The 14120-nt window shown below is 57.8% G+C and overlaps 1 protein-coding gene across 2 annotated transcripts; it reads left to right on the top strand.

Moving 5' to 3' along the window:
- The first annotated feature begins 284 nt into the window (after window positions 1–284).
- KCNG1 (potassium voltage-gated channel modifier subfamily G member 1) lies at window positions 285–12914 on the top strand. Of its 2 annotated transcripts, none has more exons than XM_004585903.2 (3): window positions 285–543; window positions 8415–9223; window positions 12147–12914. In XM_004585903.2, exons 2-3 carry the CDS (start codon window positions 8441–8443, stop codon window positions 12900–12902), a joined length of 1539 nt encoding a protein of 512 aa, XP_004585960.2. In that variant the 5' UTR covers window positions 285–543; window positions 8415–8440; the 3' UTR covers window positions 12903–12914. The 2 variants fall into 2 exon arrangements, with proteins under 2 accessions (XP_004585960.2, XP_058535526.1); XM_058679543.1 differs by lacking the exon at window positions 285–543 and adding an exon at window positions 7532–8156.
- Window positions 12915–14120: the final 1206 nt, after the last annotated feature.

The following is a 14120-nucleotide window of genomic DNA, read 5'->3' on the forward strand; positions in this document are numbered from 1 at the left end:
CCTGGGGAAAGCAAGTGACCCCACTGGACGGCGCCGGGGGACAACAGAGCAGCGGCGCGCGGGGCGCCAGCGGCGGACAGAGGGGACGCAAGGGCCTGGAGACGGCCTTGGAGCAAGCGCGCTACGGTCCCGGGATCAGAACTCCGGGACCCTGAGCGGGCACCTGGATATCTCGAACGGGCTTTGTGGCGGCCTGGGTCCCAGCAGCGCGCTCCGCTGCCCGCCCACTCCCCGCCCCACGCACAGTCCCCTCCCTCGGTCCCGCCTCCTGCCCCGACTCCCTTCCTCCGCGGCTGCGGCGCCGCGCTCCCGGCGCACTTGGAGCCGGGCTGGGACCTGGACGCGGAGGCGGGGCGGCCGAAGGACCGAGTGCCTCGGGGCCCAAGTTTGGCCGCGGCTCCCGGAGACCGAGCGGGCGTCCTGGTCGCTTGCAGCCCCCTCCTCCACCTCGCATCCTCACCCCGGACCCACTAGCTGCCCGTGAGGGACGCAAGCCACGGCCGGGCCAACCCCGAGGCAGGGACGCCGCGACGGGAACTTGAGGTGAGAACTTTGCGCTCCGCAGCCTCGCCGGGCAGGATTGGACCCCGCGCCTGCAAAGTCGGGCACCAGGGAGCTGCACGTGGCGTGAGCTGGACTCCCCTGCGGGGACCGCAAAACCTGCCCCGGGGGAAGGCTCGGGCGATGGATAACCCAGGAGCAGCCGCGGGTGGCATTGTGAAGCGCACTGTGCGAGTCTGGACGGTGGCTTCCAGAGGGGCGAGGGGTAAGAGGGGAGTGGTGGCGGGCGAGGCGGGGAGGTCTCCAGAATGTGGGATGCGGGACGTTCTCCTTGCACGCACCCCGGCTGGAGCTGCTTCCTGACTAGGGGCAGAGGCTTTTTGGGGTCGCCACCGCGACTCTGGGGTGGGGGTGGGGGAGCGCCCGTGGCTCGTGCATTCGTTTCAGCCTCAGATACCGAGTGGTGCATCTTCCCCAGGGGGCCTTGGTGGGGGCGTCCATGAACCGTGAACTCCACAAGCGTTTGTTGAGTGCCTACTGACCTGGACGCTGAGGGGCACTGCCGTCCCAGGGTCAGGAGAGGAAGTGGTCTCAGCTTCGGGGACTCAATACCAAACAAGTCACAGCATGAATGCACTGGAACCTTTGATAGGAAAGAAAAGAGTTCATTCATTCATTCATGGATTGGACAAAGATGAGTTGAGCACCTGCTATGGCGGCTCCTCATATCAAATGCTCTTTGCGCTTTCATCTAACCAGCAGCTATGGAGCTGGTCCTGGACAAGGATCTATGAGCAAGAAGAGAGGCGGACTGGGACAGAGATGGGAGGACACAGCCTGCCTGGGCAGCCATCTCTTACCCCCCCCCCCCCCCCACACACATACCCTCAGGCCTATGTGTAGCAGCCACTGCTGGAGTGCAGGAGGCTCGAACTGGGTACTGGACAAAAAGGGGAGGAAAAAGCTCCTTGGGGGAGGATGGTGATGGGGGTAGAGGGTGATGGGGATCCATCTCCCAGGATTGCACTAAAGCTGTCCACTCTGTGTGTATTTTCTTAAACACCAAAAGGTCTCCAGGTGTCCAAGGCACCTAGGTAGGTGTGCTGACACCTGAGATAAGGGGTGGGGGGAGCGGCGAAGAAGAGGAGGGTGCAGTTGCTGGGCTGATTCATTGCTGGAGAGCAGGGGAAGAAGGGATATGCTGCTTCTGTCAGGTCAATTCACTAGGATCTGTGACTTCCCAGGTATGGCTTCAGGGGGCTCAGGGCAGGACACCTGCAGAACACGTTTGGCAGGACCTGGTGTGGGTAACAGATTGGCTCCTGGCCAGGGTGTGGCGTCTTTCTGGAGTGGACTGCTCTGACTATACCAGAGACACCTGCTGTGTGGAGAGGGAGGGAGGTGAGGCTTGAAGGGCAGGTGAGCACGCTGTGACCCTTGGGGACAACCCTCCTGGGTGCTGGTCTAAGCTGGTCCGTTACAATGGAAAGATATCTATCATGGGACCCACTGCAAGCCCAGAGGGAACCGCAAGTGAGCTGCAAATGAGACAGCCTTGGTTCCTCTCTCCAGACTTGAGGAGCCAGGCTGTGGCTGCCTCAGAGCCTGATCAGGGGCAGGTGAGGGAGTCCCTATGAACCTGACCAGGCTGGGTTTGGGGAGCAGCAGCAGCAGCGTATAGAGGTTGTGTCCTGGAGCCAGAACTAAGGACTTCTCCCCCTGGGACCCCTGTGGAGTGTCTTGATTGAGCTCCATTCTCTACATACTCTTTTCAAGTGGGTGATAAAGAAGAGTCAACATTTCAGGTTGCCAGAGATCTGGAACTGCGTTCTTGGTTGATTCATTAAACTTGGAAATGGAGCCCTTGGATGGGGAGACCATGGCTAACCAGCCTCCTCCAGACAGAAGCGAAAACAAGGCAGGGCAAGGCAGGCTGGCGGTTAGCACAGGTTGCCACCAGTTGTTGCCAGGGTAGCCCAGCCTGCGCTGGGCCCAAATAATTAGATTTGCGATGGATTTGCTCCATATCTGAACTGTGTCCAGGCTTGTCCTCTGTCCTGTGGTGACCTTTGCTTCTTACCTGCTCTTCCAAAGGTAGGTAGTTGGTTCGATGGTGCTTCCCTCACAATCAAGTGTCCTCTGCCACCGCTTCCTGCCCCGCCGGGGACCCTGTTGGGTACCCATGTGTTCTCAGATGCTGAACTACAAGGAGGCAGACAGGAAACAGCCTCCATGTGTCTCCCGGCTGAGGACAAGCCCTGCCTACTTCTATCTTGCCAACAGCACAGGGGTCCCAGAGGTGGTCCTTTCTATGGTGGGAGCGGGGGGACTCTGACTGTCTCCATTTGGGGGCAGGTGAGGGATTGAGGGAGAAGCACAGCTCCCAGCACAGCACCCCCCTCCAGGGGCATGGCTCCAGTTTCCAGGAAGCAGGTCTGAAGTCCGAAATGATTGGATTGTGTCGAGAAGGGACAGCAAGTGGCTGAGAAAGACAGATTGCCCACATGGGCACAGCCTCTCCTGGAGGCCCAGCAGGCCAGGACCTGGGCCAGGCTAATGGCTGGATCTGTTTTGATTAACGATTTAATTGGGGATTAATGCAGCATGACCTGCCTCTGAGTCAACCCAGCTAGGAGCCCTAATCCTGACAGATGGGGGTTGCCACACTGACAGTGAAACACGCAGTGCCTGGGGGGTTGCAGGTGGGGAGAAGTGGGCTGGACCCCTGCCCAGAGGGAGTGGTGACAGATGAAGCAAGGAGTAGCAGCAGGAAGCCATGGAGCTACCCCGGGGAAGAATTTCCTGGCAGGTGGTCTTAGCTCACAGGTCTCCTCTAAGAGGTCAGAAGTCCAAAGTACACTAAAGCGTCTCTGGGAGAGGAGGCATCTCCTGGCCTCTACTGTGGCTTCTCCAGACAGCCGCCATTTCTTGGCCCTGGGTCCTGCGGGACTGGGCTGCCACCTGTGCTGTCCCAGAAGCCCTAGTGGCAACCTGGGACTGAACCAAGTGACAGGGTCTGGTGATGTCTTGCACTGTTCTTGTGTAACAGACGTGAAGGGATGTCCCCTATCCTGGGCAGCTGCCTTCTTCCCTTCATCCCGAGAGACTTCTCAAAAACCTATCTACGGAAAATAGACTGGAGACCCCACCCCCTGGCTCACTGCAGGTGACAGAGATGTCACACACACACACACACACACACACACACTTACACCAGGAGGCAGGAACAGCGCCCAGAGGCTATAGAATGCTGGGGTCAGACCTGCGGCTTGGAGTCCCACAGAGCCATGCCTAAGTCTGGCTTTACCTTGTCACTTTGTGGAGCCTTGCTCTCCCCATCGGTACCATAGGGGTTTTTGAGTTCAGGCTCGCACAGCACAAGCACCTGTCGCAGTGCTTGCCCCTGGGTGTGTGTTGGCCAGTGAGGCTGTGGCTACCATGGTTTATAACACGGTGCAGGCACTGCTGTCTTCAGCAGCCCTCCTCCCAGAAGACCACCAAGAGGTGCTCAGAAGGCATAGGTACAAGATAGGAAAAATAGAGTAGAGGGAGCCCAGCAGTGTGTGGAAACCCTACGAGGATACCGTAGCAGTGGTCTAGTAGCTGAGACAAGGCAGGTTAGGGGAGTTTCCAGAATTCTTGTGTCCTGGTTGGAATGCGGTTCCGGTTCCTGTGTGCAGTGCAGCTCCACCCTCCAGACCCTCCTGGCAATGCTGTGAGAGAGCCATGTCCTTCGGGGGCTTGGAGAGGCTCAGGGAAGCCAGAAAGGCAAGAGTGTGGGTGGGCGGCTCAGGCCACAGAGGTGGCGGCAAAACCCCATACATGCCCCACTGACTGGCCTGGGGGTAAGGCGGCCCTCCAGACCTCCAGTCAGGCACCATGATCGCTCATCTTTGGACATGTGCACTCAGCCCAAGTTGGAACTTGTTAGCATCCTCTTCCATCCAAGAGGAAGGATGAGATGTCACAGGGGAGCTGTGAGTGGGTCTCTGGGCTCCCAAAGGAGTAGGTGAGGAGTCCTTGAGGAGGATAGCGCCTCTCATCAGCCACCAGGGTTCTGCTTCTCTGTGAAGCTCTTCCCTAAGTGGCACCCACACAGCCTTCCAGAGCCCTGGGAGCATTGGGCAATAGGGTAGAAGACGGGGGCTCCCACTAACACCCAGAGCAGCTCTTGTACTTATAGTCCCTCCACCCCTCAAGAGCTCCAGGTGTTCCTGGCAGCTCCCTTTTCTCTGGTTTTGTGCCCCTCATGCCCAGCATTGGAGCCTAGATAAAGCCCAGGGTGATGAGAGCTGCGCCCCCCGCTTCTCAGCTCTTTTTCTTGCTGCCCGGGGCCAGCCCAGCTGGACATCTTCCTCCTCTCTTCCAAGGCTGCCTCTTCCCCTGCCCTTGCAGGCACTCTCCACTCAGTTGCTAGCAATCCTTAAGTGTGCTTCAGTCCTTGCAAAAGCTGTGAGGCTGTGTGTGCTCATTTGCGGGAATGGCACAGTGTGGCAGCTTCTCTCCTTTTCTGCTCAGCTCCACGTTTTCAAGACCAAGACATGTTGCCAAACCTGCGTCTTGTTCATGACTTCTGACTCCTGTGTGTAGTCTGCAGGATCCTGCCATCTGTACTTGCCACAACTCACTTACTCATTCCCTAACAGTGGCCACGAGGGACTCACAAGTGCCATGTGCCACATAGGACACACTTTTGTGTGTTCTGTCCCTCTCTTAGCCCTGCCTGCCCAGAGGCAGGCACTGAGTGAAGGATTTGAGTGCAAGAATGCGGTGCCGACCTTGCCTTCTGCAGCTCCGTGGCTCTGCATGTGGGAGACAGGCCCAGGAGTAGGATTCCTGGCACACTAACACAATGGCCTCCATGTCCCTCGGCGCTGCCTGAAAACTTTCCCGGGTGTCCCAGGATGTCCTGCCGTGGAGTGCTGGGTTTGGGCCTCAGTGGGTCAGATCAGAAAAGAAGACGCTGTCGGTTGGTGAAGCTGTCTGTGGTAGATGACAGGCCCACCCAGCATCTATTGAAGGCTCACCATGAGCCAGATGTGTTCACCAAATCATCTGTCTTGATCCTCACTATTGTGGGAGGAGGCAGGAGCTATTCACAGCCCCATTTCACAGATAGAGAAACTGTGTCACAGAGGTAGATGAAGATGTGAGCCCAGAGCTCCTGGCTTCAAAGCCAGCAGGCCCTGAGCCTGCCCCAGCCAAGGAGCATCAACTCCTTTCGCACTGGAGTGAATGGCCTGAGCTGGTGATTGGCTGTCAGAGGTTTGCAGTGGGTCTGCCTCAGCTAAGAGGGCCACCAGGCTCATCGTCAAAGCCAGTGGTGGCCTGGAGTCCATCTGTGCTGGGTCCATTGCACACCATCTCCTTGCCATGGAGTCTCAGGAATTAGGACTGGGGAGTAGTCAACCGTTTTGTCTCCCAGTTGCCCCCAGAGGTGTCTTCTTGCACTGACCACCTGGACCGAATGTGACACAGCCTTGGCAGTGCCACTGCCCAGGCCCCTGGCTCTGGGCTTCACTACAGCTCTGCGAGCCTAGACCCTGGCTTCCCCACAGGAAGGTCAGAGCTGCACACACACACACATGCACTTACAAACCCACACATTCACATACATGTTCACTTACATACAGAATCACATTCACATATATGTACACACACACTCATACAGGGAAACATACTCATGCACACACACAGAGACTCACATATACACACATTCACACACACTTCCAGGTCATATTTGGTCATGCATCATCGTCCCAGCCCTCATCCCACACACAGCCAGGAACTGCTCTCCTGCACGACTCACCATAGCGCCACCTGCCTGTCACCCCATGAAGGTACTGCCCTGGTTCGCTTGCCTTCAGCCTGCACCAATCCCCCGCCAGTGCATCTCCCATCTACCCAGGTCTTCAGTCCTTGCTTTGTTCAGCCTCAGCATCTCTTTTCACAACGACGCAGTGGCTTCCAGCCAGCCACCATCTGCTCTCTGCCCTCTGCCTAAGACACCAGCAGCCCGGGTATTACATCTAGGAAGCTAGCTTCTTCCAAGGTCCCCTCCTCCAGGAATCCCTCCAGAACCCTCCAGCCAGTGCTGCCTATGCTCCATGGTCATCCTTCTCCATCCATTGTCTCACTCTGTTCCATCACAGCCCCCCACTGCAGCCTCAAGCTGCTCCTCTGTTGTATTTAGAGAGGTCTCCCCGAGTGAACAGACCCCGGGTGGGGTCTGTCTCATGCGGGACTGACACACGCAATGGGAGTGGTTCATAACTACTGAACAAATGAATGAATATTAGAATGAATGAACATTAGATCCCCTGGGGCCTCTCACCTCTGCTATCGCAGCCTCCTTCTCAAATGGTTTTGCTTTCCTGAGGCCCTCAGTGGCAAAGTCCCTGAAACGCAGCGTGCTCCAGGGCCCCAACTGAGGTCAAATGAGAGACCAGAATGCCAGGCTGGCTGCCAAGCAGCATCACTATCCAAAACTGCCCCACTTGGGGGCCTATTTGATTGATGAACTTGTCTCTGGGGTTGAAGATGCCCCCAGGAACTGCATCTATTCTCCGGGTAGCACTTCCCAGCACCCTGGCCTTGCAGGGTGCTTGGGATCCAGGAAGCACACACACCCCAATTTTAGAGCTGGCTGTTGAGCCCGGGGGCGGGAAGTGGCTGCAGGGAAGCCAAAGGCTGGAGGGACTTGCTGAGTCCTTGGGCCTTGGTGAGAGAGGTTCACTATTTGCCAGATGCAATCGCTGCTGCTCCTTGCTCCTGCATTTAGCGGCAAAGATAAAGCAGCGAGCTGAGAAAAAACCCTCTGAGAGCAGGGCTTGAAACAAGCTTGTTCCCACACCTCCAAGGGATCCTGGCAAGCTTTGCCTGAGGAAATGGGTGCCAATTTTAGGGGAAGTTAAAAACGCACTCTGCTCTGAGATCAAACCATTTTTATTTCAAACACAGGTGCACCCAAGTTGTCCCAATCCCAGTCTGGGAAACAGGCTTTCTCCAGAGATGAATGAGTAGGGGGAATGGGTTTTCCTGCGAAAGCCCCTGTCAAAACCCTGTCTCGCATCCCTACGGGGGTGGGGTGGGGTGCCCCTGCTCCTGTCCGCAGCTCAGAGTGACCCCATGGCATTGGGACCAGGTTTACCTGGGACAGCCGGGCCGTGTGGATGACCCCTTGCTTCCAGCAGGGACTGACAGGAGAGTGATGGTTATATTCTAAAGCAAAGCACCAGACCCTCACTGATTCCACCTGTATCAGCTTGATGCCAAAGAAACAGCCTGCAGGACCCACGGGGCCACGAAGGGAAGTAGAGTCAGCGTGAGGAGGGCGATAGGAAAGGCTGGGGGCTGTGGTGGGCCGGAGGACAACCGTTTCTCAGAAGGAATTTGAGCCACGCGTTGCCAGATATTCTGAATTTTTAAGAAAAGCCAAAAATAGGGATTTAGTTTTTTTTTTTACATGGAGTTTCTCAATTTTTGAAAGCGTCTCTGAGCCAAGCAAAATATTTGCTGGATTTGCGGTGGAACCAGACGCAGGCCCTGAGTCGGTGAGGAGGAGGAGAACTCGTTCCGGTCGCGCTAATCCTCTGCTCTGAGAGCTGGGTGGCACGGAGTCCTGGGAGCACAGGGACTTGGGCACACTCTCCTCTGTAAGCAGGGTCCTCCCTGAGAGACACTTCCTGGGGCTCCTGCTCTGTGGGGCACAGACTACCCCTAGTGCCCCAAGGAGCAAGGCCTCCTAGGACTAACCTCACCTATACCACATTCCCTCCTAAAAGCCTACACACTACATCCTCTCCTAAAACCCAAGGCAGTGGTAGTTGGGGTCTCAGTCTCAGCTGGGAAAGGGTGGGACCCAGCAGAAGGCGCACCAGGGCTCATGGCGTGTCTCCCCACTCTCTCCCCAGGTCCCAGGGGGATGTGAAGGCCCAAGATGACCCTTTTACCGGGAGACAACTCCGACTACGACTACAGCGCCCTGAGCTGCACCTCGGAAGCCTCCTTTCACCCTGCCTTCTTCCCGCAGGGCCAGTCCATCAAGGGAGTGTTCTACCGCCGGGCGCAGCGCCTGCGGCCCCAGGACGACCCCCGCCAGGTCAGCCCGCCCGGCGGGGACCGGCGGCGGCAGATCATCATCAATGTTGGGGGCATCAAGTACTCGCTGCCCTGGACCACACTGGACGAGTTCCCGCTGACGCGGCTGGGCCAGCTCAAGGCCTGCACCAACTTCGACGACATCCTCAATGTGTGCGATGACTACGATGTGACCTGCAACGAGTTCTTCTTCGACCGCAACCCGGGGGCCTTCGGCACCATCCTCACCTTCCTGCGGGCCGGCAAGCTGCGGCTGCTGCGCGAGATGTGCGCGCTGTCCTTCCAGGAGGAGCTGCTCTACTGGGGCATCGCCGAGGACCAGCTGGACGGCTGCTGCAAGCGCCGCTACCTGCAGAAGATCGAGGAGTTCGCCGAGATGGCGGAGCGCGAGGAGGAGGAGGAGGACCTGCCCTACAGCGACAGCCGCGACAGTGACGGCCTGGCCCCAGCCACCACTGGCCGCCTGGGCCGCTGCATGCGGAGACTGCGTGACATGGTAGAGAGGCCGCACTCGGGGCTGCCGGGCAAGGTGTTCGCCTGCCTGTCTGTTCTGTTTGTCACCGTCACTGCGGTCAACCTGTCGGTCAGCACCTTGCCCAGCCTCAGAGAGGAGGAGGAGCAGGTAAGAGACTTGCTGTGGTGAGAGAAGCCGGTGAGGAGGCCCGAGGCAGCCGGCGCCCTCTGCATCTCCTTCATGCCACCTTTACCCCTCTCCACTCCAAGGCCTTGTCTGCATGGCATCCCCAGGGTCCCCTGCTGTTGGCTTCCCTGTCACCAGGAGATGCTGCCTGGTCATTGGCCGTGTCTGTCCTGCTCTCCACTCTTCCCGCAGCCCTGCTCTGCCTGGAACAGGGTTCGGCACTCAGTCACTGGCTTAGTGTGATTTTAACGAATGTCTTTATTTAAAGATAGGGCAGCGGGTTAGCACTGTGGTGTGGTAGGTAAAGCCTCTGCCTGCAGTGCTGACATCCACAGAGCACTGGTTCAAAGTCCCAGCTGTTTTACTTTGGGTCTCCCTGCCAATGTGCTAGGAAAACAGGGGGAAAAAAATCCAAGTCCGTGAACTCCTGCACCCATGTGGGAAACATGGAGCAGGCTCCAGGTTTTCCTACCTTTGGAATGGGGCCAACTCTGGCCGTTGCCAGCCATTTGCAGAGTAAATCAGTGGATGGAAGATCCTTCTCTGTATCTCTCAGTCTCTGTAAATTTGCCTTTTGAATAAGTAAATATTTTAAAAATAAATAAAGATAGGGCACAATAGGTAGAAAGAGCTCTCAATCCATTGTTTCACTCTCCAAGTGCCTACAGAGGGCTGCAGCCAGGCTGGGCTGCAACCAGGAGCTGGAAGCTCAGTCCATCCAGGTCTCCCATGTAGGTGGCAGGGCTCAATTCCTCCTTGAACCATCACCACTGCCTCGCAGGGTCTGCATTAGCAGGAAGCTGGAGTCAGGGGCGGGAGCCAGGAGTGAATCCCAGGCACCCAGATCTGGGATGCAGGCGTCTTGATGGGCACCACAAGCACCAGGCTAAGGGCCCAGCCTTCCGTCACTAGTTGAGTACTTTGTGGATGGTATGGTTCAGACATGCTGGCCCTGAGCTTAGCACGAGACGTTCGTCACACCATTCATCTCTCCAGCTCCCAGACCCCTTCTCTAACAACAGTCCAGCATGCTTCCTGCAGTCCCCGAAATCACTGAGTGTCTCTCTGTGTTACCCAAGGGCTGTGTGCACATGGTTCCCTCCTGCGTCTGCCGCAGCGTGTCTCTCCTCTAAGCGCTCCCTGAGAGTGGGGTGCCGGGGTTACCTCCCCTGCCTGCACCTGATCTCCTCCTGCAACCCTGGGGGAACGAAACTGGAGGTGAGGGGAGGTGTTGTTACCCCCACGCAACAGAGGAAGACACTGGAGCAGAGCAGCCAAACCCAATTCAGGTCCAATTTGTGTCCTTAATCACGCAGGGGCAAGTCCCCAGGTCCCAGGGACTTTCAGAAAGTTCACAAGAGAAAGCACACGTGGATCTCAAACAATTTGCTCCAAAATACACATCTAGTCATTCCGCTTCCCACACACTTTTTGAACCCTTTCCCCCAGTTCGGACTTGATCACCAACATTCCAAAGTCAGGTGGTATCCATAGAAAAATTCTCATTTTTAGCTTCTCGCATTTGAGTGCCTTCTGTATGCAGGCTCCACAGGGAAGGCCGTGTGACTATGATCAGGACAAGTTTTCCAACCTCAAGAGGCTCCAAGTCAATCCCGATGGAGGTATGATGGAACACAGGACACCCCCCCCCCCCCAGCGATGAGAATGAGCCTGTAGAGGCCCTGTGTGAGAAGTGCAGGGACATGGCTGGGACTTCTTGGAACAGAACAGTTCAGGAAGCCTTCCTGAAAGAGAGGATTTCCCAATCTCAAGGTGCCCCCCCCCCACCCCTGCCTGTAAGTAATAGTTCCTATCTCCACCCTCCTAGAGAACTCTGAGAGCAGGACCCACCGAACCCGCTCGTGCCCAAGAATCCACATACCACCTGAGCTAGAACCCTCTTCATGCTCCTGCTCTGCCAACGGCCCCTGCTGAGAACAGGGCCTGGATGCACTGCCTGCTGTCCAGCTGGGCCCCAGACCAGGCAGACGAGCTGGCAGCCTGCAGGCAGACCCCACTGAAGGATGTCCTTTCACAGCATGCGTGTCCACTTGCTTGCCTGGCCCCTGTCTGCTCTGCATTTGCAGCCCCATCTGAGTTCCGTGCAAGGTTTTGCCACTTGATACCCAGGACAGGCCTGCATCGAACACCTGCTGTGTGCCTGGCCTTTCTGGGCGGCCAGTGGCTTGCACAGAGTGCCCTGCCCCCCCCCATTAGAATCTGCCAGGGCAGTGGTGGGTGGGGCCGGGCAGTAAGCCTGAGAAGCAGTGACTTACAACGCCTCCTGAGAAAGGATGAGCTCAAAGAACCAGTAGCTCAGGATAACAAAAGTTGGGGTGCAAAAAAAGATGGGAGTTTTCATCAGAGGGGTTCCCCTGGAAAACCAGGAGCTGAAGGCAGGAGCCACATGGGTGTTTGTGACTTGGGGAGACCAGAGAGGCTGTGGCAGGAGAGCTGCTGTGGTGGGAGAACATCAGAGAGGTGATGGATGTACGGACAGCTCAGGATTTTGTGTCCAGGTCCCTCTAGAGCTGCGGAGGGTCCTGAGTGGAGGAGAGCCAGGGTCCTCATGAGCCTTAGGCATGCCTCTGGCTGGTGTACAAAGTGGGCTGTAGGCGGGGGGAACCCAGGAGGGAGCCGTGGCTGTGCAGGTGGACATGGCCAGGGACAGAGAAGTGGTTTGCGCCCTGAGTTTATATACAAAAGGAATTCAAGAACAAAGCACTTGTTCCAGGGGTCTGCTGGGAGGAGGAAGAGTGGCACTGAGGGTCTCCCCCCCTCCTAGGTTGGTCTCCTGCCAAGGGGTTGGTGGGCAGGGGAGCCTGGATGGGGTTTAGCTTGTAGGAGGTGCCCTTAGGGACACAACCTAACCTCGACCCACCTGTCGCCTGTCCCCCTCCACCAGGGCCAGTGTTCCCAGATGTGCCACAACGTGTTCATCGTGGAATCCGTGTGCGTGGGCTGGTTCTCACTCGAGTTCGTCCTGCGCTTCATCCAGGCGCCCAGCAAGTTCGCCTTCCTGCGCAGCCCACTCACACTCATTGACCTGGTGGCCATTCTGCCCTACTACGTCACACTGTTGGTGGACGGCGCGGCCGCCGCAGGCCGCCGCAAGTCCAGCGCGGGCAACAGCTACCTGGACAAGGTGGGGCTGGTGCTGCGCGTGCTGCGGGCGCTGCGCATCCTTTACGTGATGCGCCTGGCGCGCCACTCTCTGGGGCTGCAGACGCTGGGGCTCACAGCGCGCCGCTGCACACGCGAGTTCGGCCTCTTGCTGCTCTTCCTGTGCGTGGCCATCGCGCTCTTCGCCCCGCTCCTCTACGTCATCGAGAACGAGATGGCCGACAGCCCCGAGTTCACCAGCATCCCCGCCTGCTACTGGTGGGCCGTCATCACCATGACCACCGTGGGCTATGGCGACATGGTGCCGCGCAGCACGCCGGGCCAGGTGGTGGCGCTCAGTAGCATCCTCAGTGGGATCCTCCTCATGGCTTTCCCAGTCACGTCCATCTTCCACACCTTCTCGCGCTCCTATCTGGAGCTCAAGCAGGAGCAGGAGCGGGTGCTGTTCCGCAGGGCGCAGTTCCTGCTCAAGACCAAATCGCAAGACAGCGACATCCTCTTCGAAAGTGCCTCCTCCGATGGCAGAGACCCGCGCTGAGCCCCAGCCACCGCCGCGGCGCCACCACTGCGCTTCTGACCAGGGCCTCCTCGGGGAAGGACATCTGGCCTGCAGCTGGGGGAGGGGAAGGTGGGTGCCGGCTCCGCCCTGGCTGAGCTCCCTCCCAGCCCCAGCTCCTGCCCCTGTGTGTCACTCCCACCGAGAACACGGCTTCCCTTCCCACCCTGTGACCACTGTGCCCAGCGAGAACTGGCTGTGCGGGGCTGCGGGTAGAGGAAAATAGAGCAGCCAACACCAACACGCACTGTGCGTCCGTCCCTCTGTGTATCCACCTAGTCTGTTGTGCGCATGTACTGTGTCCCAAGAGAGGAAACGAAGGAAGGGGAAGAAAATGCCTTCCCTGGAGCTGCTGGAAAAGACAGCGTGGGTGATTCCCAGTGGTGATTCCCGGACTCACGGGCCAGGGGCTGCCAGGACCAGAGCTGGGTCCAGGGGTCCCTCAGGCCAGGGGGCCAGGTGGGGGGTGGAGGAGCAGGGTGAGCTGGCCTAGGGGCTGTTGCCTCTCCATCTGGCATTCTGTCTCCTTCCCTGCCTCCAGCTCTTCTCCCTTCTTCCCCTTTCACATTCTCTCTCTCTGTCCCACCTTCTATTCGGCTTGATGTCTTACAGTTTGTTTTCAGACTTTGAAGGCACCCCTTGCCACCTGTGAGCATCACTGACCACAAGATGGAATGGCTCTGCTAAATCTTAAAACCAGGGTGTGTTTTGGTTCTGCTGCACGTTTATTCTAACACGTGAGGGGAAGGGAAAGGTTTTATGCAGCTTACGTGAATCTAAATCTGAAGTCACAGTGGGACTTAGTACTCCAGGCCAGAGGTCCCTGGCCCCCATAGTGGTCAGAGAGGCACAGACAGGAGCCCCAAAGGCCTCCCTGGGCCCCATCAGACGTCCCTAGGCAGGGCAGACTTCACACACGGAGAGCTCCAGTCCCAAGTCCCTCCTCAGCTGGCACCATGGGAACCCTAGGTGTGGGAACAGGGAGGGTCTTTGTGCACAGGGAACCCTCACAACCATGTTCCCACCTGCCCGGTCACAGGAGCGTCGCCTGCTTCTCCACCCCCAACCCCATGGCCTCCTTCTGCCAGGCAGCAGAAGGCAACTTTGGGACAAACCAGACCTCAATGCCGACCCGTCCTCCTCAGTGGCTGGCAGACCCAGTGCCCGCAGTGCCTGGCCATGCCCGGCTCTCCTACCTTT

The sequence above is a fragment of the Ochotona princeps genome, chromosome 22 (genome assembly GCF_030435755.1).
Source record: "Ochotona princeps isolate mOchPri1 chromosome 22, mOchPri1.hap1, whole genome shotgun sequence".
Lineage (NCBI taxonomy): Eukaryota > Metazoa > Chordata > Mammalia > Lagomorpha > Ochotonidae > Ochotona > Ochotona princeps.